The sequence below is a fragment of the Rhinolophus ferrumequinum genome, chromosome 25, assembly GCF_004115265.2.
Source record: "Rhinolophus ferrumequinum isolate MPI-CBG mRhiFer1 chromosome 25, mRhiFer1_v1.p, whole genome shotgun sequence".
Classification (NCBI taxonomy): domain Eukaryota; kingdom Metazoa; phylum Chordata; class Mammalia; order Chiroptera; family Rhinolophidae; genus Rhinolophus; species Rhinolophus ferrumequinum.
Genome location: NC_046308.1, coordinates 38955450 through 38982082, shown reverse-complemented (window position 1 = coordinate 38982082; position 26633 = coordinate 38955450). Strand labels below are relative to the sequence as shown.

General features: G+C 43.0%; 1 protein-coding gene across 4 annotated transcripts in view; it reads left to right on the top strand.

Annotated features, from left to right (window-relative positions):
- Window positions 1-26633, top strand: part of SORL1 (sortilin related receptor 1) — a 168385-nt gene that overhangs the window by 98148 nt on the left and 43604 nt on the right. For 3 of the 4 annotated variants that reach the window (XM_033097156.1, XM_033097155.1, XM_033097158.1), the window contains 11 exons: window positions 101-239; window positions 5259-5432; window positions 7042-7155; window positions 10820-10942; window positions 13030-13149; window positions 18632-18757; window positions 22004-22111; window positions 23678-23809; window positions 24753-24884; window positions 25568-25702; window positions 26448-26603. In XM_033097156.1, coding sequence (XP_032953047.1) covers window positions 101-239; window positions 5259-5432; window positions 7042-7155; window positions 10820-10942; window positions 13030-13149; window positions 18632-18757; window positions 22004-22111; window positions 23678-23809; window positions 24753-24884; window positions 25568-25702; window positions 26448-26603 — 1459 coding nt within the window. The remainder of the gene's footprint in view (window positions 1-100; window positions 240-5258; window positions 5433-7041; window positions 7156-10819; window positions 10943-13029; window positions 13150-18631; window positions 18758-22003; window positions 22112-23677; window positions 23810-24752; window positions 24885-25567; window positions 25703-26447; window positions 26604-26633) is intronic. The other variant, XM_033097157.1, reaches the window with a different exon arrangement.

Sequence of the window (26633 nt, the reverse complement as noted above, 5' to 3'; positions counted from 1 at the left end):
CATGCTAGGTGTCCACTGTGTGGTGGAGCTCTGGTTCTCAGTGAGGGTCTGGAACAAAAGACTGCAGAGCTGGACTGAAGCACAGAGGTTTTCTTTTTAGAATGACATCTACTGGGATGACTGGTCACAGCTCAGCATATTCCGAGCGTCCAAACACACTGGGTCTCAGATGGCGGTTCTGGCAAGCCAACTCACGGGACTGATGGACATGAAGATTTTCTACAAAGGGAAAACAACTGGTAAGGCAGTGTCTCTTCCTGAATCTCTACTGAGTGGATCTCTAGAAAGGGGTTGGGTGTGGTGGGCAATCTGCTGAAGCAGGATTTGGCAGCCTGCATCCTTGTTGTCACGACAACATGCACATTATTTAATTTCTTCCTAATGACATCTTCATTTCTTTTCTAATGATACACAAACAGCTGGAAGACAGCATGTTTTTGGCTGTCTAGCGTGTTGGTGATTGGTAGGTAATTACACCCTTCTCCTGGCTTTGCCCTGTTACTGATTGGATGCCTTTGCAGCTGGAGGATCCCAGTGTGGGCTCAATCCCCATTTGGCATCCTCACTGGGAGCAGTGCTGTGCTGGGGACGCAGGCATTTGCTGCTTTCTGACAGGAGTCTTGTCTTGATTCTGGTGGCTCAGATGACCTATTGCTCACTGAGCAGCGACCTCCCTTATAATGCTAGGTATAGTTATAGGATGATTTCATGAATTTGTCCCCACCATGAAAATCTAAACCTCATGAAGAAGATTGTGGAGTGTTTTTTGTTTGTTTGTTTGTTTTGCTCATTCATTTTATCAGTGCCTAGCACTTACTAGTAGGTGCTCAATTCATATTTGTTGAAAGAAGAAGGGATGAAAAGGGAGGAAAGGAGTTGCCAGTGGGTGTAGACAGTAGTTGTCTTGAAGATTATTGGCTGAGGCTTCAGGAACTGCTTCAAGGTGCTGGAGTCTGCAGCTAGTCAGCGGAAAGCCCTCTTTCTTACTTGACTGCCCTTTCCCTTTGTTTATCTCCTAACCACAGTATTGGTCCTACAGGAGAGAGATCAGGGTACTCCAAGAAGAATAGTCCTTTTAAGAAGTGCCCGGTTTATCTCAGCAGGATTAAATAGCATCCTGGGTCTGCTGACTCTCCTTTATTAACAAACTGCTAGGTTTCCTGTTTTGAACTAGAATGTTGACATTGTTTTGTGGGTTTTGGCTAGCCCTGTGTTTAAGAGAAAATTGACCAAGGGAAATAATACGGTTTTAGATATCATTGTTATCCTTTTGGGACCCGTGAAGATAGCATGAGAACACCCGTAGAAGACTATAAAGTATCCTTGAACTGTAAGTTAGTATTATTTTTATGTTTTCACAACTAATCTGTGAGGTGGACAGGGCTGGCATTATAGATTAGGGAATGAAATCTCACATATGAATTGGCTTTCCCAAATGTCCCTCACTAGTTTAGGAGCTGGGTTTTTGTTCCAGTGCTGCCACTAAATGGAGAAGTCACATTCTTTCCTAGAGGAGGTGCCTGTTTTAAAATCAGGAGAGAGAAAGGAATCATGCTTCTCAGTTCCAGTGACTGAAATCTCAGGGCCTTTGATGGACGACACCCACCCCTACTGATCTACCCTGCTAGCAAGCGGAGTGAATTGTCACCATTTCTCTAAGTGACCACCCAGTCCAGAAAAGTGGGTCTTCATTTTGACACGTGCTTGTAAGCATGCGTTTGATGAGCACACAGCAGCTCCTGAAACACTGTGTTCAGATAAACCAGTGACCCCCGGGCTCCCCACTCCGCAGTCTTGGCTGGTCACTTCCTTCCAGCTGATGTATAGTTACACCGTCACACCAGGAGTTTCTGTGCCTACTCAAAATGAAAGCAACTCTTTGAGGCATGAAGGGGAAATCACAGCCTGTCTTTTGCTCCCTGGAGACCTCCGGCCACAGACATAAGGCCAGGGAAGTAAGTCTGTAACCTCTCAGACAGGCCAGTTTGGGTTAAATCAAAGCTTTTGCAATAGCATCTGGCTGCCAGCACTGCTTCGATATAGAGTGGGTGTCTCTTGGCCTTGAACTTGTCTACTCTATCCTGCCTGCTTTTGTGGACACCGAGAGAGTATTGCAAATTCATGATGTGTGTTGGCAACCCTTCGTGCCCGTTAATCTATTATTTTTGTTTCTGGTCCTAACACATGTAGGACTTTCTATTAGTATAAAATAATAATAATGATAATAACTACATTTAGTAAGGGATTGATGTGTCGGTTAAGTACCACACTAATGTGCTTTGTGGGCTTGTATAATCTCAGTTAATCTTCCCCAAATCAGTGTGTACTATTAATATTTCCATTGTACAGATGAGAACATAAAAGTCGGACTCAGTAACTTTTCTACATCACACATTTAGTAAGTGGTAAGAATTTGAACCCTGGCCCTGTTGACTTCAAAGCTGGACTTCAGTAAAGCCATCAACTCTTCTCCCTCTTGTCACCTGCTGTTGTATCGCAGGGCCCTGGTATACCACAGTGATTTAGAAGTACTTGATTTTGATTAGTTCTCGTTTATGATAAAGCTTTTGTTCTCTTGGAACACTTGTCAATTTGGGATATTTGGTTATAAACGGATGCATTTCTTGTCTTTCTACCTGGCTGATTTTTGCGTAGTGTTACTGGAATATATTCTTCATAGAGAGTGTTTTTTCTTTAAACAGCTTATTTTGCAAGGCTATCGATGTATTCAATTGATGCTGCAATGGGTTAAAATATTTTGGAGCTCTTGGAGCTCTCCTTTGGAGCCTGCAGTAAGTACATGCTTTTAAGTATCTATAATGAGGGTGAATATGTATTATATGGGGGTAGATTTGATTTTGATAATTGTCAAGTGCATAGATAACTAAACAAGATAATAGTATTTTTGGCTCCTAAACTGGTTCTGGAGGAATTTTCCAAAGGATATCTGAAAATGTTCTGAAATGCCTAGTGAAGACATCATGGGGCTAAGTGTTTGGTCTTTGGAGATGAAGGCTGTCACTTGTCCACTCTTTGCATCGGGATGGTGTTCTTCCTGTTGCTCTCCTTGCCCACACAAGACGCTGGTGTCCTGCATGAGGGTCTCTTGGCCATGTCCTTGGGGAGGTCTGCCAAGTTCTCTGTCCCTGCTCTCCCAGGACCTCTCAGATTGCAGTGCTCCCGTTTTCTGTTCTGGGGCTTTGTACCAGCCCCCACACTTCTGTCCTGCCTATCTCTTGGGGTCAGTGACTTGGTCGACTTGGTTTGGGGTTGGCCCTGGATATTGCCCCTCAGATTGTAGTTTCATACGTCTCTGTCTAGATCGGTCTCCTGAAATGCTGCACCCCACTGGGGGTTCTGTACTTTCGGCTCCTGCTTCTTTGTGTAAAAACATTTGCTCTGCATGTAAACATGTTAGTTGCATTATTTTATAGGCAATCCAGGTGAAAATGTCCTGTCATTGAGTATTTTTCAAATGTTCTAGTATTGTTCCATTTCTTGGAGCATTGAATAATAAGTTGTCCTTTGAATACAAAGAACGTGTTCCAGATCCTGGTGGAGTTGTTTTTCATTAGTGACAGCTCTGTACTCCCTCCTGTAGCCTATGGCATATGTACTGGAGTTAAAGGAACAGTTAGTCTCTGCCCACGTTACAGATCAGGCTCGACCGACTTCTGGTATTTCTGCTGTAGTCGGCTGGTTATTCTATTGTGGTAATTTCAACCTTTAGGGTTATTGAGTTATTTGGGGGAACACTTTTGAATGTTTCATCATATGAGTTTCCATCAGTGTGTGTATATATTTTATCTATTGGGTAACGTCTTGTACTTATTGGTCCTTAGCATGAAAACAATGTGTTGCTATGTGATTGTGATTTTTGTGAGTAATGCTAGTCAAACACTGATAACGTGCCCACACATCCAGAGTTACTGAGTGTATCATCACCCACATCTGTACTGATTGTCATTAATGAACCCTGTCTTCCAACTGCAAGCCAGAATAGGCAGGTGCAGCTGCAATCTTGGCTGGGTGGAAACAAATCACTTGGATATGATTCTGATGGGATTTTGTGTCCATGAGATGGCACAGCTGAAGAATCATCATCAGTTGAGTTTACCAAAGGGTTCGTGTTTATTTTTCCCAGTTTTGATGACTTTAATGAATAGTCGCATGCAAAAGGAAAAATACACATTTTATGATCTAAGTGGCTTTTATGTTGCTTGATAGTTGTATCATGTTTTCAGTTGTTACAAAATGGTTTATGCATTTTCTCCCCTCCTTCCCAGAAAGATGGGAAAACACCTTTTCCATCATTGTCCATAAAATTTCCCTCTCAAGAGTATAGTGAACAATTTTATGGGCTCTGTTTGGCACTCTCTTTGGAAAGCCGAACAGAGAAAAGATTGGAACTAGGGGGATAGATCAACATTAACTAGTATTTATGTGGATTTATAGCATGACAGACAGTGCCTAATGAGTACTGTGGTAGGTTCCTCACTTAGCTCAGCAGCTACACTTTGGCACAAAGCAATTGAGAGGGGGAGGCCTGAATTTTTGTCTGGGCCCTGCTGTTACTCAGGTGTGTTCTAAATAAGGGCTTTTGGGCCATAAGGAACAGAAACCCACTCAAGCTAACTGAAGTAAAAAGTACAATTGAAAGAATAGAGGGAGATAGATAGTAAGGAACCCAATGATAGGAAGTATAGGTGAATCTTATGGGGACTGGAGCTGGGAATGGCAAAGCCATGCTCTCCCCGCCACCCCTATGCCCCCAGGTCCCTAGTGTTGCTTGTTTCCCTCAAAGTCTGCTTTAGTCTTCTGCCTCTCTGCAGACTGATCTTCTCTGCACAGTCTTGAGTTTGTTTCTGCATAGCTTTCTCTGGCACGGTTTTGGCTTGCCCCACATCATCTTTAACACTCATGCAGTATGACTTTTCCCCCAGCCCCAGAGTCCTGGTTACTCTGTGGTCTTTCAGCATCCCTATTCCAAATTCCCTGGAGGACCAGCTGACGCCTGGCTTGGTTCTGGGGAATTCTGATCTAGCTAAGGCCCTGTGTGGGTCAGGCCTTTTTTGAGGGCTGTGAGCAGAGGTTGTCAGTACAGTAAGTAGGTACCCCAACTTGCCACTTCACCTTTTTGTTTTCTGAGCTGCACATTGTCCTGTCTGTAAAGTGAGGTTGTGTTGGGGCCCAGTTCTCAGTGTGGTGCTCCTGGTATTTACTAATGTTGATGCTGCCATTGTGTGTCTTCTCTCTAGGAAGCAATGCCTGTGTGCCCAGGCCATGCAGCCTGCTGTGCCTGCCCAAGGCCAACAGCAGTAAGAGCTGCAGGTGTCCAGAGGGTGTATCCAGCAGTGTCCTGCCATCCGGGGACCTGATGTGTGAGTGCCCTCAGGGGTATCAGCTGAGGAACAACACCTGTGTCAAAGAAGGTGTGTCCCTTTTTTTTTTCTGCCCACCATCTTCCTTCCGTTCTTTTACCCTCTCTCCTAGTGTTCTCTATTCCTTAATGTGTTTGTTTTCCTTTTGGGGGGAGATGTTATTAAAAATGCCCAAGCAAAAATTAAAATCCACCAGATATTTGTAGACATCTGGTTCAGGTTCTAAGGCCTGTGGTAGTTCAGTCCTCATCCGGAACAGCCCTTGGCTGTTTATTTTAAAATAATAGCTGTGCTTTTGGTTTACTGTCAAGTGACATAGGCTTTCCGCAGAGGCCACCTTTCTTTTCTTAGTCTGCCACTTCCTCTCCTTGCCCATCCCCCACACCTAAGCTCTCCAACTTCTGCTTCCCATAAATGGGAAAAAGAACAGATTTGACTCCTTCGCAGTTTATATAATGTTACCTAGCAATTAGCCTCCCCTTCCTTGTCACCTCGTCAGAAATGGCCTAAGCTTTCAGACCAGTGTTACAAAGGCCTTTGAGTCTTATTTCTAAGCTGTAACCAGGTGGCTATAGTAGTCTCGTCCCACTCTTCCTTTGAATTTGAATACACGGATTCTAAATTTTTCCTCTGAGAACTTGTTTCATCTTTTTTTCCTGTCTAATTTTTACTCTTACCACTTCCCCAGTCCCCAGCCTCATATTTCTGTCAGTGAGGTGAACCCCTGCAAGGGGTCCTTGCCATGAAGTGCCCGGTTAATGGCCCAAATTCCGCTTTTCCTTATTCTCAAGGCTGTATTTGCTTTGTAATCATAACCTCCCTTCTCACAGCAGCCTCTTACTCTAGGGCAGTGAAACACAAAGTCGCCTTATGGTCTCTCATCCTTAAGAAATACAAATAGGAGAAAGATGAGCCTTCTCTTTTAGACACAGGACCTCTCTTTCAGGCTTTGGAGGTCATCTTAAAGCTGAAAGACACAGAGTTAACATTAAATTCCAAGAGGAGGGGGAAGAAGGCTTTTCTATATTCCGCATTAGAGGACCTTTGGTTCCCCAAACAAGAGGCCAATCATCACGTGTCTTGACCTTTACTAAACAATGCATTTTTTCTGTGTGTGGAATTATAACTGCTGCTTTAAAGACGTCATGGGGTAGAAGAAATCCTCAAAATATGTAAGGAAAGTCTTCATAACCCACTTGGTTAGTAAATTATATAAATTATGTAAATTATATAAATTATATGTAAATATATATAATATGTATAGCTATAGATACCATAGATGTATACATTTGACTACTGTGTAGATGCAATCTAGGAAGGAACTCCTTGTGTGATGAGTATTTTATAACGTTGCCATATGGCATTTCTACCCACTAGACCCTGTTGGCATCATCACTCTCAGTTTTCTTCATTGTAACCACCTCTAAACAGTCCTCTGGTTTGCCTCTTCTTTCATTTTAATTGAGAGAGGAAAGAAGGAGGCCTCTGTCGGAGGCTTCGATCCCCACATCCATGTGTGCTTGGCGTCCCTCTTCCTCTTCATCATCTAAGGCATAGTATTTGGGGAGGAGAAAGGGAAACTCAAAAGAGAAAGTCTTGTGTTCCCTCAGTAAGAATAATATTGGTTTTGTTTCCTCCACTACCTACCTCTGATGGCTAGAGAATACCTGTCTCCGCAACCAGTATCGCTGTAGCAATGGGAACTGTATCAACAGCATTTGGTGGTGTGATTTTGACAACGACTGTGGAGACATGAGCGATGAGAGAAACTGCCGTGAGTCCCTGGCTTGGCTGAGTTTGGGGATGTTCAGCATTTACTGTTACTCGGAAGGCTGGGCAACTCATGGTGGGGCCGACAGCCCAGGATGCTGGCTGGCCCCCCAAGATCCGTAATACCCATGTAAGCTGATGGGGGTGTGGGCTTGGAGAACAGATAAAACACAGTTCCATACCCAACTAGATATATTGTTGTTTTAAAAAGAAACCCGCATAAGTTAACTATGTCATTAGAAGCATCTATGACTGTGACAAATAAGCATCATGGGGATGACACTGAGCTTATTTGAAAGTCAGGCAAGCTGGGCTCTAACTGTGGCCCTCTAGTAACCACTCTACTAACGCTGGTGACTTGGGGCAGTGACCAGGTGAGAGTCCTTGATTTGTAAGTTCAATATTCAGCCTTGTCAGAAATGGGAACAGGTTTTACCTTGTATGCCCCTGCAGTTAGTTGCTGTTGGCTGCCTGCCAGGCTCCAGAGAGATTGATTTGCTCCATTGGTGATGCCTAGTTTGGTCTGCAGTGTGGAGACATTAGTATGTGTGAAAATGTCATCTTTGGACTGTGTAATTTCTAAGGTCCACGTACTAAAGAATATGATTCTGTTTAGCAGGGTTTAAAGACCGACAAATAAGTATTTATAATGGATAATTGATTTACCACAGTTAATTTTTAACTTAGAAGGAGGTGCTTTGCCCTCTGTTAGTCAGTAATATGCTCATACATTTACTCAACAAGTATTTATGGAAGGCCCTTTGTTCTCACGTCTGTGCTGGGCCTGCTGCTGTGTTGGTGATCAGGGTGGACATAGAGTTTAAGGTCTGAAGGAAGAGTCAAAAAAGCAAATAGCCAATTACATTAGAGCGATGAGTGCTGTGATGGGGAAGCACAGGTCACCAAGTCAAACTTGGGTAGGTACTCATGAAGAGTGAGTAGAGGTGAACCAAACAGAGGTTCAGGGAAGAAAATTCTAGGCAAGGGACCAGCACGTACAGAATCCCAGAGGTCAGAGTATATGTGCCTGGTCAGGAAACTGGTATGCACCATTGAGAACCTGAGTGGGAGCAGTGGGGCAAGGGGAGGTTGGATCAGTGTGTGGGGTCTGGAGCAGCAAGGGCCTTTGGACTTTATCAGAAGAGCAGTTGGGAACCATTGAAGTGACATAAGATTTTCCCTTTGGAAAGATAAGTTGTGGGCAGAATGAATTGGATGGGAGAAACACCAGAGCTGGGAAGCCAGGAACCAGTCTGAAGGCTTCTCTTTCAAATATTTTACCTTTGTAAATCCAGAAGCTCATTTATCATTTTGTGTTCTAAAAACAGATTGATGGTTGTACTCCTCTTACCTCTGGTGGATATCTTTATCCAGCCATCTGCAGAGTCTATGCCAGGTTCCCATGCCACTCCACCCAGAAAGCCACCTCAGAAGCAGTGAGCTCATTAAACTCAGCTAGGCCTTGCAATTCTATGTGCTGCCTTTTCTGTACCAAACCTTTCCTTAATCACTTTTCCTTGGCTTTAATGGATGCCTTTCACACTGAGGGAGAAGAGCTTCAGCTTCCCGAGTAGCAGATTTGGAGAGCACTACCCTCTGTGTGCTTTTCTTTGCTGCAAAAAGGACACTGATAAAACCCTCGCTACCTACCAGAGTCTCAGGAAGGTGTGATATTTGTGGACAAATAACTAACGCTCTTTAAAAACATTAATAAATGTTAACAGCACTGGTGTAGATTCTGGAAAGGAGTTTATTACATAACAGGGTGGGAGAGGAGACACTTAGAATTTACACATTTCAAGAAAATTGCCCAGACACAATTAGGGATTGTGGAGGCAGAGAGATGCAAACTTGATGACCTCATGTCAAATAGCTAAGGATTCCTCCTTGGGTCCCTAGGCTTTTGTTTTTACTAGATGGACAAGCTGGGATCTCATATCGGTTCAGTGTTTGGAGAGAAAGACCTTCCTCCATCTTCAGGGAGTGCAGCCCACTCATCCAACCCTGAGCTCTGCTGTCAGCCTCACAGGTTTCCACACAGAGTTTAAGCTCCTCTGGGTGAAGTGTGCAGCTGGCTCTGACCTCTTCCTGGTTTGGTGTAAATGTCAGCTGGGATTGACCTTCCCAAGACCCTGAGACTTGCTTTCTGGTCTGCTTTCTCCCAATTCCACTTGGCTCAGATCCTGACTAGTCAGATGTAGCAAAGGTGAGCAGATGATGGATGCAGGGATTGAAATGTGGAGCCTGGGAACCAAAGTGGTGCTTATCTGTACCTTCCAGAGTGTTTCCCTTCTTATGGAGGAAGAAAACAGTGCTTATCATGATGGTGGGAGGCACTCTCTCCTGCAAGGCTACAGGGAAGGGATGGGCTGTGACAGGACACTACTATCTGGGAAGTTAAATGAGGCAGCCTGTCAGCTGCCAGGTAAGAAAAGAGGAGTGGTGACAAAGGGAGACATGGGAGGGATGTTGTCAGCAGATCTCCCTCCCTTTTAAATAGACTCCTGTGCTGGGTAGTTGTCAGGCATTTGGGATTTTGACATGAATCCCCTACAGTCTTGTCATTTTTGCATTTATCCCCTGCCTCCCACCATGAGCACAATTACAGAGAAGAAATGGAGCCTCAGATAAGAGCTGCCGACTGCAGTGTTGCCACTGGCTTTTCATTTCATGGTACCCCGACCCCCAATCCCAGGATGCTCAGTCTTTCACATCATACCTTATGTATTGGCTGCTCCTGAGAGCAGCCTTTCTTTTCTGAATCTTTTCTGCAGGTTCTTTTGCTGGGTTCTAGGGACTGTGCGTAAGCCCAGATAATTTCTATTTTAAAGACGGAGAAAATCTAATTCTGATGCCGAAGGGTGTAAAGAATGACAAGGGAGAGAAGTGCTATTTGTTTTGGGCTTATTATATTTACATCCTATTTAATTGGTTGTGGTCCCAAACTTGTTTTCTTATTTACCTTCATAATAATCCCATGAGGTAGATATTATCTCCATTTAACGGTGGAGGGAATGGGGGCACAGAATTGTTAGTAAGTTGTAGACGGCAGAATTAAGATTTATATCTAGTCTTTCTGACTGTCATCACAAGCACTTGGTGACATTACCTTTTCCTCCTTTTAATGTGGAGGAAACATTTAATGTGGAGGCTCAGGGAGGTTAAAGTTAATTGTTTAAGGAAGAGACAGAGCCAGGATTTAAAACCCAGTCTTGACTGACTGCAGGGCCCATGTTCCTGCTGCTGAATCTTACCTTCTATCATCTGTATGACGATATGCCAGCTTTGTGTGTGAAATTGGGCTTCTAATGGTGGTTTCCTAGATAAAGGTATTTCTGACACTTATTTAGGAAGACTGCTCCTGTCTGAGGTAACAGACAGGAGGCAACGTAAAGCCCATCACTCTCCCAACCAGATACCAGTTTTCTACTTTCCTCACACCTATTCTGATCTGGAAGCTGCCCATGAATAGATAGGCCCTTGTCTTCCTTGGCTATGCATTCCAGGTACTTACACAGTTCATTTTTTTCTCATAAATCTAGGTTTTTGTTTCTGTTGCTACAACTAAAACCTGCTTCTTTCTCTTGTTAAATTGGTTTTCCAGTGGGATGCTTGTATTTGGTGGGGAATTCATTGTCCTAATGAGTATGTTGTCTCTCCCATCTTAGCTACTACTGTTTGTGACCTGAGCACCCAGTTTCGTTGCCAGGAGTCCGGGACCTGCATCCCCCTGTCCTACAAATGTGATCTTGAAGATGACTGTGGCGACAATAGCGATGAAAGTCACTGTGGTAGGGGACATGATGTGCGGGAACCCCGTTCCAGAGGGGGCAGTGCCCTGGCTCCCTGGGCTGTACTAGTGCGTGGGGAGGGTTGGAAATGGAGGATTTCTGAAAGCCATTTGGGGGCTTACGATGTCCAGCTGCGTGTCCACCTCGACCCACGTGATAGGAGCGATTCATTCATAAAGCCGTGGCTCCTGCTTTACCTTGCAGAGATGCCATAAGCATGAATATGATAGTAAGGAAGTAAGCTTTCTAAATGAACTCTGGCAGTTATTAGCAGCTCTACAGATGTGGCCCACACCTCTGGGTGGCTGAAGAAACAGATCTATACCTTTGGGGATTTTTTTTTTTTTTAAAGCAGTCTAATTCAGAAAACTCTTATTAGATGGTATAAACATTGTTTGAGCATCTGTTTTCGGAATGGAAATTTTTTATATTTAGAGAAACAGTGTGTTAGAATTTAAGGGGTAATAAGGGATTTTGTAGTTCAGGTCTTTTAATTTTCAGAGTAAATGACAGAGGTCTGTAGAGGTCAGGGGGTTTATTCAAGGTGCCATGATTGGTTCGTGTCAGAACGGGACACTGGAACCCATGTTCCCCTTGCCCTTTCAGTTGCACAGTACTGCCCTCTTTGTTTCACGAGGCCTGTCTTCATTAATGGGCTCTGGTACCAAACTCATAGTTGCTGACTGTAGAGGGAGGAAACATGCAAAACACGTAGTACACCAGATTGGAAGAATTACAGTCGTGAAAGGGAGGTGAGGCTGGAGGCTAGGTGCTGGCCAGACATTGTGTTAAGTTGGTATGGCCCCACTGGCCTCCTTGCCTATCTATGGGGGCAGGTCCAGGGAAGCTGAGCATATACTTATGGACAGGTCCTGCTTTCTCATGAACAGATAGTTTGACTCATGGGGATTGAAATAAGGAGGGCAGGGGGGAATCCCCCTAGCCGGCCCTAAGAGGAATTTTATGGGGGTTACATAATTTTCCTTCAACTTTATAAAAATGAGTTCCAGAAAGCAGTCTTTGGGATTCAGAACTGTTTTCCTTTCAGTCCTCCCATTTCCTTCCCAGCACTCTGAGGGCATTAAAGTGCATGGCTAGTGTCGGTCTAGCAGAGGAACCGCGCGTGATTACATGTTTCTGGTGTCATCTTACTGACTCAGTGGGCAGACATTTGATCATTCAACAGTTCCAGCGACCTCAGATTTTCCGTTCATGGTCCATTCATGTTAGTGTGACTTGAATCCACCCCAAGGTCTCAGTCCTTTCTTCAGAGCCAGGTCCTCTCCATAAGTCTCCAGACTCATAAATAGCTGATCCACCATCAACTATTCACCAGCTTCACCATCAACCTGTCTCTTCAGTGAGGCAACTGAGACAGCCGACCTGAGCCCCAAACTTAGCTACTACTATTTTGTAGAATCTTTAAAATTACATCTGAAGCTTCTTTAATGCTATCCTCAGGGCCTACAAAAGGTGTTGCCAGTGTAGCCTCCTTTCAAGTCTTGCTCAGGTTGTGCTGGTTCATTTGCCTCAGGCCCCCACCCTTTTAGAGACAGTCCACCAGCCACCATCCCTGGAGTCTCACTTACAGGAAGTCCCTAGTTTGTGTTTCCTTTTTTAGAAGTTCAGCACGATCCCACTTTGCCTGAGCAGAGCATCTCATACTGATCACCACACTCAAGAGTTTTCACTACTTTTTGTCTGAAACCACAGGTTCTTTCTCTAGAAGTCTTCTGTTTCTTGAAAATTCTACTTTCTTGGCAACTAGAGGTTGCTTCCCAACCTTCTTCCCATGATAGCAAGTGGAGAAAATGATATTTGCAAAGTACACTGAGATCAATGGATGAGTCTTCTCTTGCCTAGAGGCATCCAGTGGCAAAAGTGTGAGGTGTCAGTGTCTCAGCACACAGCTGGAAACCGTCGTTAATGATCTTACATCCCTGGTTAAAGTCTCTTCATCCATACTATCTCTGGATTATCAGTGATAATGGGGATAATAGTGCATTTCTAACTCTTAGGAGCTTTGACAGCAGAGACAGCATTCTGAGGGCACTTTTCCCCTCACACCTCTGTGGTCTCGCCTACAGAAATGCACCAGTGCCGGAGTGACGAGTACAATTGCAGCTCTGGTGTATGCATCCGCTCGTCCTGGGTGTGTGACGGGGACAACGACTGCCGGGACTGGTCTGATGAAGCCGACTGTACTGGTCAGTACTTTCTGGTTCCCTCTGCAGCTTTCGCCTGTTCATGTGCTGCGTAGCCTTGCAGCCCTCTGTGATCATAGAATCCAGGCTCTAAGAAATGGACCTTAGAAATCAACTAGTTCAGTGCTTCTCAAAGAGTTGGTCTATGATAAACTTGTGCCAAAGTGGAAATCAACACCCTGCTTCCTTCAATGAGAGAGTCTTGCTATGAAAAAATGTTAACTGAACTAAACAGTGTCCCGAGTGATATATAGTTGATTTACATTCTGGCTCAAGCTTCTTATTTTTTCAGGACCAATAACAAACAATTTACAGACTGGCCCCCGGTCTCGGGGCCATACGTTGAGTGTCACTGAACTACTTCATGTTTTCGAATGGAGCATCAGGGGGTTCCCCAAACAGTGAAAACTTAACCTGTGCTTGTACCTGTTTGAGGTAAGATTTCATTAAAAATAAAGTTGAAAAAAACATGAGAATATTAGAGGAAGGCTAGACAGTGTAAGGTAGAAATAATGTTCTAATTCTTCCATTGGGTAAAAAGTTCACTCATGTTTGTTACACTGTTTTTTATGACTGATTGAATGAAAGAATGAATGCATGCATGCCATATACATTATAGTGGAGTGGGGGGTAGCAGGGAGTTGGGGAAGTTGTTGAGGAATAAAAAAAACAAAATCACTGCCTGATGAGTAAATTTTGTCTGCAACCTCCACTAGAAATTGTCATTCGGTTCAACTCAAATCCCTTGTGATGGAGATAAAGATGTTTGTTTAACCATTATGGTGAGGGCAGATCTGTTCTGACACTGATAATTCAGGCTTTGTCCTACAATTCATCATTAATGAATCAATGTCTCATTCATCTGGTATGGATTGTTATTCCTGTGAAATAGTGGAGTGACTTTTAAATCCCTTGTCTTAATCTTCTTTGCCCACCCCAGTACCCCAACAGTTTTTATACTGCCCAGCATCTGGAGCTCAGAAGCATGCCTACTTATTTATAAAAGCAAATACAAAGAATATCTGTTATCATATGCCGAAAGTCGAACATAAATAACTGTTACGCTTTGGCTTAGATATGATTCCTGAAGGGCACCTGTCTTTTACCCCTTTGTGTTCTCCCAGTGCCCAACACCTGGTAGAGTACATATTGAGAGTACATGTGTGGTGGACTGGGTGATTTGATACAACTGCTTCTCTCCATTCTAGTTTAGACATGACTTTGGTGGCCTTGAGGAGTAAATGGATCTTCTCAAATGCCATATACATCACACAGGATGATCTGTGATGTTACCAGATATCCTTCTTTATAAACTTCCCCCGTATCCTTTCTGGTGCAGTCTCAGTGTCTGCATCTCTGCTTTTGGAAGGACCGCAGGAAAAAACTTCTCTCCATATACAAGCCTGAAGAAGGAGGGAAATCCAAGGTCCATGAAATGATTGGTGTCATCCCAGGAAGCACATGAATGCTGTTTGGAAGCTCGGCGTTTGGGTGGATAATTGGTTAATAAATTAGACGGGTGCACTTGGGCATTTCAGTTTGTAAGTTGCAGGATGATTGAACATCTTGTTAGCACAACCACATTAGTGAAACTTGTGTTTCAGCTGCATGTGCCATCTTCCAGAATGAATTAACAACTTCATTTCTATGGTTGGGCTTGTCATACACTCCTGGTTTTATCTCTGGTTTTCTCTGGCTAATTTGAGAAAAAGTAGAGTGCTTGTAACTCAACCGCAGACTTGTTCCAGTGGCTGTTCTTCCAAACTTTTTGTTTTATAGTTTCAGGTGTACAAAACAGCAGTGATTCTTCTTCTCCATCATCTCAAAATAGTCGGAGGTCAGATGTAAGCTCGTTAAGATGTGTGGCGTGTCACTTCCTTTCTTGACCTAATAAATGAAGTCACATTAAAAGCCAAAGAAAATAGGTTGAGCCCAGCTGACTTCCTGTTGGCCTCAGCTTGTATGCATGGTCTGTGCTGTGCATTTTGTTTGCTCTCCTCCTCCTCTTCTTTTGCTTTACATGGGATTGAGGGTTTGCTTTTGTGTGTGTGTGTGTGTTCCTTTCTTCCCACCACTCTGCATTGATTTTGAACTTAAATGTTTGATTTCTGTTCTTTTAGCTGTTACCCTTAGACATGGTATATGTATTCCTAATATCTTTTCTCTCTCCTAAACCTGCAAGGACTTCAGAATGCTTTGATTGTAATCTCTGCACAAAGTTCCAATACTAGCATACTTATTAAATACTTAGTATTTTAAAACACTAAATACTTAATATTTCAGTTTTATAATTTGAAAGTCCTGAAATTAGTCATTGTTATTATTTTTTAGTAACCAAACTTATCTATAGGTACCTCCCTGTTCTCCAGTTACTTTTGCTTCTTGTATCTAATGCTTCCTTTCCATGTACATCCTTCAATATTTCTTGCGGTAGGAGACTGTGAGTGGTAAACTCTTTCAAGATTTTGTTTATATAAACTTGTCTTTAGTACAGCTGTATCTGGATTTCTAGGTTTGTAGTAATTCTCCATAAGTATTTTGATGGAATTATTCTATTTCCTTCTGACATCTTTTTTGTTGGTTTGAATTCTTGTGTTTGATTATCTTTTGAACAATCGCACATTCTTTTCTCTCCAATTTTTAGTTTTTGTGTGTATATGTGTGTGTGGGGGGCGTGTTGTTATGCAGCTTCATCTACCTAGGTATAGAATTATTTTTATTTAACCTGCTTGAGACTTGTTTTCTTTCTAAAATCTTAGGATTTATGTTTTTCATCAATTCTGGGAAATTACAGCCACTGTTTTTTCAGCTGTGTCTATTTGTTTTCTCTGGTTTTGTCTTCAGAAGTTACCAGCAACCATTTGTTGGACGATCTCATTCTCTTGTTCCTGCCTCCTTTTTTTATATTTGCTGTCTCTTTATGACTCTGTGCTAGAATTTGAGTTACTTCCTCAGATTTCTCTTCCAGTTCAACAATTCTTTTTTCAGTTGAATCTAATCTGCTGTTTCACACATCCACTGAGCTATTTTTATTTTCATGACTTTTTGTTTTATTTGTAGAATTTTATTTGATTCTTTTTCAAATCTGCCTTTTATTTTTCAGTGTCCTTCTTTAGACTTTATGTAATTTTTTATGTCATTAATCATTCAAGTTGTGTTAATATTAGCATTTCTTTTCCCGCATTCACTTCTAACAGTATGATAGGGCTTTGTAAAAATGAGGCAGTACTTTGCTCATCATAGTAATTAATTCATCTGTTCTGCTCCACTTTTATTTGGTTAATGTTTTTGATCAGGTGTCATAAAGGATCTGTCCAAATCAGAGAGTAAGTTGTGGGATAATGTCCTCTGTTAGAAGCCCTGATATTCTAATTTCATGATTATTTACCCCATTAGCCCTTCCATTCTCACAGTCCCAGTGAATCTTGCCATGCAAAGGAATCTTCTTTTCTTCCCCAAATGCTTTAGTCTGTGTTAAACTCAATCTCGCCCATCCTTATAATTAAAACAACAACCAAACGAACCCTAATTGAACATGTATTGTTTACCACTTGGTGTCAGAGAGCTAGCAAGTTACTCGGACGACAGAAAAACTCAGAACAAGAGAATGTGTTGGGCATTCCAGTCGTACCTGGCCACTTGAATCAGTGCAAACTGATCAGTCTTTCTGAGCTCAGCTTCTGTGGCAGAATCTGGAGATCTCAGACATGCCTCCCAGAATTATCATTGGGAAACTCCATTGTTTGAACTCCATGAGAAACTGCAAGGTCAGTGCTGGCCATTTAGAAACTCTAAAATTATTTTCAATTAAAAGGGAAATGCATAGGCTGAATAATAACAAGTAGATCAGTATGGCAATGAGTTTAGGCAACTGTATATTTTATGAAAGTGAGCAAGGCTTTGGTAAGGAATTTTTTAAAGGGCTGTCCAGACTTGTAAAACCAATAGATCAAAAATATTCCAGGTGATGACTGTTACTGGGCAAAAGCTCATGTAACATGCATGATACACCTATTCCTCTTACCAGAGATAAGTGTATTTAAAAAAGAGGTTTAATGGATTCTGAATGCTAAAAGTTGTGAAATATTGAGACTTTCTGTAGACTTGTTTACAAGCTACCAGATAGCCTTGTCTTTAGAAAGATATGAAGACAGTAATTAATAGACCACGACTTGTTTAAGTGGCTTGAAAAATCAGGTTCTTTTCATTTCAGACTCGTGCAAAAAATAGCCTCAGATTCAGTAGAAATTCTAGAGGGCGTTGGAAGCCATTTTTCCCAACCCTTGAGTAATTTATTACCAACAATCTCGACAGAATAAATAACTATAGTTTGTGTTCCACAACCCACTTTTGTTTGTTTTGCCTCCTTCTGTTGTGAAGACATCCAGTCCACACAGTTAAACTAACAGAGAACCCAACTATCTTGGTTATATTATTTTATGCTGGTTGTAAACAAGGCCAGTCCTGGCTTTCATACAGCAATGAATAGACACAAACAGCCTTCTGTTTCAGAAGAGGAAGGGGAAATCTGATGGAAAAGCTATTAGTACTATTGGTTAGGTTTGAGGCAGATGTTATACATTTGAATTTAGTCTTTGACCAAGGTTTTGAGATGTTTCTAAATGACTTCCAGGTGGCCTCAGCCCATGTATGCAAATGAGGCTGTCCATTTATAACAATGACTTTCTGTTTTACTTGCCTCTTGTTTCTTTTAATGATTGTAGTGGATGACATGTGTTGTTGCCTGGTAGATGTTGCTCTCAACTCTCCAGAAATTTAGACAATTCTAGATTCTGGGGCCTGCTTTCTTTGTGATTTTTGGATAACCCTTTTATGCTCTTTGGACCTGAGGTTTCCACTTTTGAAATTGGGTAGTTTATTTAGAGTTATAAAATCATGGCCTTTCAGAGCTTATAAGGGTCCTTAGGTATCAATATAGTTGATGCAATTGAGGCCCCCAAACAGTGTCTGGACTAGGTCTAGAACCCCGTCTCCTGAGCACATCCCATCCATCTCTCCTTATCTTGCAGAATCTAGAGGAGAGAGAAGATTTATGTGAGAAGATAAAGTAGCAGGGAAGAGTAGAAGCAGCACAGGCTTTGGACTTAGACAGTCTTGGTGCTCTTACTTAATTATCTTTGTGAATGTGGGCAAGTTATTTCATCTCTCTGAGCCTGTTTTTCATCTGCAGAAGGGGAATAATTCTTAGCTTTGTTGTGAAAAGTGAATGACTTTTCAACACGTACATCTGTGCTTGTGTAACATTTATAAACCCATTGACTCAAGTCATTGCCCACTCAGGAGGCTGCACTCCAGCTTAAGGGCAGCCCAGGTGCCTCTATCCTCACCTAGGAGACACTCAGATGCTCCAGTTTCTACTTTATTACCTAGCACAGTCCTTCTTTTCAGGCATCCCCTTGATGTTTATGGGGGGAGCAGAAATGAGGGGAGCATTGACAGTTTCTCTCTTCTCTTTTGCTGGCAGCCATCTATCACACCTGTGAGGCCTCCAACTTCCAGTGTCACAATGGGCACTGCATCCCCCAGAGGTGGGCATGTGACGGTGACATGGATTGCCAAGATGGTTCTGATGAGGATCCGACCAACTGTGGTAAGTACAAATACTTTGGCCCTCACCCGGAGTTTTACCAGTGTCTGCTGTTCAGGAAGAGGCAACAGATGGGCCAGGAAATGAAATACTGTTCTGCTGTGCCCGTGTACCCACTCTGACAACTAAACATGCCCGTGCACTTTCTATGTATAAGGCAATGCTACAGGATATACAGGAGTGTGTTACGCAGTCTTAATTCTCAATCAAGCAGTTTGCCTCACTGCTTTTCCATAACAGCTTTGAAGAAAAGAAATGGAAACCCTCTAACCCACCCAGAGTGCTAAATACAGTCACATTACCAGTGTTCTGCCAGAAACTAGCCAACAACAGTGCCTGTATAAATAGCATACTTTATGACTAAGAGTTCTCTGTTATGGTCCTTAGGGAAAATGGCTAACCATCCAAAGGTAGAACTTTAATTGATTTACAAAAGAATTCTGAGATAGTCACCTTTACTAAGAAATTAACCACGAAATAGCTGCCACAAAAATACAATACATAAAAATTCTTTTTTACATCAAATATTTTTAAGATTCCCTATCCTTATCCCTTTCCCATATGTCTGTAGGAAAAACTCCCTGTGTTTCTCCTCCACTCTCAATACTCAGAATACTTCTGACACATCTTGGCCACTAACTGTGTTTTCCATACCAGACAATTCCCCAACTCTTGCTGAATGTCCCACAATTTAACTCAATCCTGACACTGTAGCATCAGATCCCACAGGTTAGGGGCTCGGTCCTGTAAGCGTTCCGCCATCCCCACTTCAGATGCTAATCCTAAGTCCCAAGTCCACCTGTACTTCTGATTGACCAGCTCTAAATAGGAATTCCCACAACCTCCTCCTTGAGTTTGATAATTTGTTAGAATGGCTCAGTGAAACACATAGATTTCCTGGTTAATTATAAAAGGATATGACAAAGGATAGAGATGAACATCCAGATGGAAGAGATGCATAGGGCAAGGATGGGAAAAGAGTGTGGGGCTTCCATGCCTCCTCCAGGCACCACCCTCCCAGCACCTCCTCATGTTCAGCAACCTGGAAGCTCCTTGTGCCCCGTACGTCTGAGATTTTTACGGAGGCTTCGTCACATAGTCGTGATTGATCATTAACTCAGTCTCCAACCCTCTCTCCTTCCAGGAAGATGGCGGGTGGAAAGTTCTAAGCCTCTAATCATGGCATGGTTTTTCTGGTGACCAGCCCCCATCCTAAAGCAATCCAGCAGTCCACCAAATGTCACCTCATTAGAACAAAAGAGAATCCTATCACCCAGGAAATTACAAGGGTTTTTAGAAGCTCTACGCCAGTAACCAGGGGCAGAGACTAATGTATATATATTTTCTGTTTTATACCATACGTTCCAAATTTTCATGGAATTGTAGTCATTATCTACATGTTGTTATATATTACACTCTTTTCATGTCACAATATTAAACAAAGATGTTTCCATATTTTTGTATTTTTCTGTAGTTAGCATTTTTATGGCAGATGCATATTCACTTCATATTACTATAACTTAGTTTACTTAGTTGCACCCTGGTTGGGCATTCGAGTGTTTTTAGTTTTACACCGTTATGCATAGTGAAACAATTCATGTCCTTGGAAACAAAGGCTTATTTTCCCTTTGAGATACAGTTGTCCCTTGGTGTCCGCTGGGGATTGGTTCCAGGAACCTCTTTGGGTACCAAAATCTGCCAATGCTCAAGTGCCTTGGTTTGGCCCTCCATGTATGTGGTTCCGCATCCTCAGATTGAACCACCTGTGGTTTTTGATCTGAGGTTGGTTCAATCTGCAGATGGGACTCTATGGGTACTTCCCGGGATATGTTCTTCAATATGGAATTGCAGGGTCAAAGGTTCTGGTTGATTTTAATGGTTCTCGTCAAGTGTTTGCAAGTGATTATACTAAAAAAGTATCTTCAGCAGTAATATATTGTATGTTTATCCAAGTCTCTCTTGGTATACCATTTTATCTGTTTTATTTTCACTAATTTAATGAGTGGGACTTGTCTCGTGTAATTTTGATTTTATACTTTTAAAAAACTTTTTATACTTAATAACGTTAAATATTTTCCCAACTTGTGGTACTCATTTATTGTTTCTGTTTGATGTCCTTTAAATAATTTCCTCGGAATGACTTTCCACAGGATTAAAACACGTTTTCTTGCCTTACAACTGCTCCTCCTGGAACTATTTTACTAAGAGTTGGGTTATCAGTGGCCATAACTGACCTGCTAGAACTGATTGTTAAGCTTAATGTCTGGCAGTAGCTCTCTGTTTAGGAGAAAGGGTGACCTAAATATTCTATGCTAAAGTGAGAAACCTAAGGTTCTTAACATTTCTGGGGCAAACTTTCTCCAAAATGGCTTAGAATTCCTGAAGAATTAAGATGGTGAGTGATTTGGGAGAGCTTTCAAAACCAGAGTTTATAGTCAGGATTCATGTTTTTCTTTTTTCCATTCACTGAAGCTTTTCTTTTCCTTTTCTTAAAAAAATATATATACTTAAGTTTTTGAGTAGGTAACACATTCACATGGTTCAAAATGGAAAAAGTATAAAAAGGTGAAAGTATAAAAACTAAACATTTTTCTACCCGTATGCCTAATGCCCACTTTGTCCGCATAGGAAACCATGATTGTATGTCCACTCAGAATATTTTTGTGCACATATTCAAATTTAAATATACTGTGTATTGTCTGATTTTACACAAGTAGTATCTATGCACATTGTTTTGTGTATTGTTTTTCACCTAACTGTATAACTATACCTAGGACATATTTTTACAGAGTGCTTCTTCAGTCTCTCTGTAACAATCCAGTGTTCCAGTGTGTAATATTAGGTTGGTGCAAAAGTAATTGTGGTTTTTGCAATTATTTTTAACCTTTTAAACCGCAATTACTTTCACTCCAACCTAATAATTTATTACAAGGTCCCCTCTTGATGGACATGGAGGTGGTTTTCAGGCTATTACAAACAGTGTTGCAGTGAATAACCTGGCAGTTAGGTTCTTTTTCACTTGTGTAGGTAGATTACATTTCTCCAAGTGGCATTGCTGGGTCACTCTGTGTGTGTGTGTGTGTGTGTGTGTGTGTACACACATATACATACATACACTTGTAATTGTGATAGCTATTGCCAAATTGCCCTCCTTAGGGGTGGTTTGAATTTATTCCCCCCCACCTATGTCTGTAAGTGCCTGCCTGTTTCCTCTTGGCCATTCTTTTCTGTTACTGAATTGCATTTCAGAGAAGAAGTGTAATGGATTCCGCTGCCCAAATGGCACCTGCATCCCGTCCAGCAAACACTGCGATGGTCTGCAGGATTGCTCGGATGGCTCGGATGAGCAGCACTGCGGTGAGTCCTCTTTCTACCCCAGGGAAGCAAGTGGGGGTTGTGAGTGAAGAGCATATACTGGACTCAGGCTTTCATTTCTTCTGTACCTGCGTGTAGTTAGCTTGTAGTTAACCTTGTTGACCCTGAGTGCTTGACCGAGACTCATCATGGCAGGGAGCTTTGGTTTGGGTGAAGGAGGGGCAGGGAGATGGAAGGACGGCTTGGATCAGGGGTGCTCATCCATGAGTATGTATCCATTGGAGCTACCTGGGAGCTTTAAAGGCTACTCGTGTCCAGGTCTCACCCCACCCCTCATTCTCCTACTCCGAGATTCTGAGTTAATTAGTCTAGAGTGTGGCTTGGGCATTGGGAGTTCTAAGGAGTGCTCCAGGTGAGTCTAACCTGTAGTCCAGTTTGAGAACTGATGAAGTAGTGCAGGGGTTGGCAAACCGGCCTGTGGGAGAAATCTAGCCCATAACCTGTTCTATTAATGACATTTTATTTGAGCATAGTCACTACCATTTGCTTACCTACTATCTCTAGCTGCTTTCATGCTCCAGTGGCAGAGTTGAATAGTTATAAGAGAGACTGTGTGACCTGCAAAGCCTTGAGAATTGCTCTCTAGTTGTATTAAAGTTGTATTAAATATATACTTAATTTTTTGAGTAGGTAACACATGCACATGGTTCAAAATGGAAAAAGTATAAAAAGGTGAAAATATAAAAAGGAAACATTTTTCTACCTGTATGCCCAATGCCCACCTTGTCCGCATAGGAAACCATGATTGTATGTCCACTCAGAATATTTTTGTGCACATATTCAAATTTCCAGAGAAACAGAACCAATGGGATGTGCATGTATATATAGAGACATTTATTTTAAGGAATTGGCTCATGTGATTATGAAAGCTGGCAAGTCCAAAATCTGCAGGGTGGGCTGGTAGGCTGGAGACCCAGACAAGCTGATGTTGCAGTTCGAGTCCAAATCCATCTTCTCACTGTGTCCTCACCTGGCCTTTTCTCTGCTTGCATCTCTGGTGTCTCTTCTTGTAAGAGCACGCATCCTCTTGGGTCAGAGAGCTCCATCCTGCTTCATTCAACCTTCATTTAGCCCTGTTGAGTGTATTTATCTCATTTAACCTTAATTACCTCTTTAAAGGCCCTATCTTCAAATACAGTCATGTTGGGGATTACAGCTTCAACCAGTGAATTGGTTGAATCACTCCACAATACTGGACAAATTAGTCCACAACACTGTCCTTCATAGAAGTGTGCGTTACTATGAGCGTTAATATTATATTAATAATGGTTAGGATCATGGGTCTTGACGTCAGACAGCTTTGGATTTCAGTTTTGGTTCCACTCTCATCAGCTGTATGCTCTTGGCAAAACACGTAATGCTCCTATCCCTGTTTTCTCATTTTGAAAACAGGACAATAAAATCTCTCATAACATTGTTTTGACAGTTTAATGATGTCCTTTTATGTCAAGTGCTTTAGGTCAGGGCTTGGCACAAAACAAGTGCTCAGTAAATGGGTGCGTGCGCCCAGTGCTCACAGCCTGTTCTCCTCACTGGAACCCCTTTCAGAGCCCCTCTGCACACGCTTCATGGACTTTGTGTGTAAGAACCGCCAGCAGTGCCTGTTTCACTCCATGGTTTGTGACGGGATCATCCAGTGCCGCGACGGCTCTGATGAAGATGCAGCGTTTGCGGGATGCTGTGAGTGGGGCAGGTGGGGGAGGTAACTTGCAGTCATGGAAGACACCACAAGGAGATGGGCCACCCTGGGGATGCACTTCCATCCAGGTTACAGGCCTTGATTGTGTTTCCAGTCTTGTCTTTTATGAGGAAGGATTACGTTTGTTGCTTCAGAAGTAGTGCTTGTTAGTTGCTGCTATACGTATAAAGGGAAGGTAAAGAATGGCCAAGATCTTGGCTCAAGTGTCACCTTTTCCAGTGGGCCTTTCTTGCCCCCATCACTCACTCTGCAGACCCTGTGCCATGCTCCAATGGTCTTCACAGCACTTATCACCACTTTGCACACCGTGTCTTAATTTTCCTGCCCATCTCCCCCTTCTGGAATATGCGTGTCACAAGAGCAGGGCCTTTGTCTTGTTCACTGCTGTAGCCCCACTCCTAAAACTACCCTGCATGTAGTAGGTACTTGTATCAGTTTGCTCAGGCCGCCATAACAAAGGGCCACAGACTGGAGGCTTAAACAACAGAAATGTATTTCCTCACAGTTCTGGAAGCTAGATGTCAGAGGTCTAGGTGTTGGCAAGGTTGGTTTCTCCTGAGGCATGCCTCTTTGCCTTGCAGATGACCATCTTTTTCCTGTGTCTTCACTTGGTCTTCCCCATGCCTGTCTGTGTCCTAATTTCTTTTTCTTGTAAGGACATCAGTCGTATTGGGTTAGCTCTCAACCTAATGACTTCATATTAACTTATCTCTTATTTAAAGACACTATATCCAAATGCAGTCACATTTTTAGGTACTGGGAGTTGGGCCTTCAACTAACTTTTGCTTTCAAAGACTCCATCAGCGAGGCAGTCTCCTGGGGGAGGACTTTTTCTCTTTCCTCTTCTTCCCAAGGAGCATTACTACCTTGAAGTCCTCAGTATGGAATTAATCTGGATTTCATGGATGTTTGTTCCTCCTCTAGCCCAAGACCCCGAGTTCCACAGGGTGTGTGATGAGTTCAGTTTCCAGTGTCAGAATGGAGTGTGCATCAGCCTGGTTTGGAAGTGCGACGGCATGGATGACTGTGGCGACTACTCCGACGAAGCCAGCTGCGGTAAGACCTCAGAACCACATCTTGTCATCCCTACTGGGAGTTACATTGCCCTGCTGTTAAGGAGGGTACCCTCACCGGCACACGCGAACGCTGGCTTTGCCTTCTCCTTCAGCAGTATTCCCTGCCAATTCTTGATTTCCATGTAAGGAGTTGAGTTGTGCAGTGGTAACCTGATCCCTACACAGCAGATGTTAGGGCCTGTTTATTCCATTTCCTTTCCTTTCCCCAGTCAGGAAGTTCACATTCTGTACGGGGAATACAGTAGGTAAGGAATTAGTGGTAGATGTTTTGGAGTGTGTCTCCCCCCTCCCCTAAAAGTTATAGACACCACAGGGTAAGAGCATGATTCTTACCTTGCGTTATCATCAGTAGTTAGGTCGTTCCTTTAGTAAAGTGTCAAAATTAAAAACTCAGGTATCATTCGCAAAATACGTAAAACTTTAGGTCAGAGAAACATGAGTTGGGGTTTGGGAAAAGGGGCTTTTGTTGAGTTTGTGGATGTATTTTTGGTCACCCACTGGGTCCAAGAAGCTGCCTTATCTTTCTCTGGTAGGGATGTGCGGGCTACCCTGGAACTGGGTGTTGAGGAGGCTGTGTGTGTGTGTGTGTGTGTGTGTGTATGTACAGCTTTATGTTTACACTGGTGAAGGGCAGAAGACTGATGCTGTGTTTGATCTCCCCAGAAAACCCTACAGAAGCCCCAAACTGCTCCCGCTACTTCCAGTTCCGGTGTGAGAATGGCCACTGCATCCCCAGTAGGTGGAAATGTGACAGGGAGAATGACTGTGGGGACTGGTCTGATGAGAAGGATTGTGGAGGTAAGAGGTTCTGGGGTCTGCCCCACAACCAAGACACTTCAGGGCCTGGCTTATTCAATGGGTTTTTTGGGGTGAACTCTCTTGAGTTCTTTTCTACCCTCCTTCCATTTGGAAAAATCAGTGTGATTGGTTTCTCCTGTGTCTAGGAATATGCATTCCATATTGTGCAGGGCACAGTTAGAACCCTAGACCCTGGCTACTCGAAGTGTGGTCCATAGACCAGTAGCATCTGCCTTACCTTGGAGCTTCTTAGAAGTGCAGGATCTCTGAGTCCACCCCCGGCCTCCCTCCTGAGTCAGAATCTGCATTTTAAGAAGATCTCTAGGTGACATGTGTGCCATGATGCAGCTGAGAAGCACTAATGTGGAATGCATGCACGTACCTGTTATATTTGGTTTTCTCATCTCTGAACCAGGCCTTTGGGCAGTTGCGGTTGAATTAAGCAGAACAGTGGTTAGTCTCAGAAGGAATCCCTCCCCTACATCCAGTGCATTCTGAGTCATTCCTTCCATCAGCCTGCAGGAGCCCCTATTAGCCCAAATCAGATATAATAGGTAAAGTGAATAGGCTTCAAGAAGGGGAAAAAGTAGTCTATTCTGACCCCCATTAGAAATAAGTTTTAGAGCTGCTCTTCGGAACTTTGCCTGACACCGGGCTGCTGCGTCCACACTTGTTTGGGGACCCATTTTGGTCAGAGCTCAAGCTTCTTATAACAGTTTGGGTTCTTGCTTGGTGTTTTCCTCAGATTCACATATTCTTCCCTCCCCAACTCCTGGGCCCTCTACGTGTCCACCTAATTACTACCGCTGCAGCAGTGGTGCTTGCGTGATGGACAGCTGGGTGTGTGACGGGTACGGAGATTGTGCAGATGGCTCGGACGAGGAAGCCTGCCCCTCACCCCGTAAGTGCTCAACCTGGGCCTCTCGGTGCC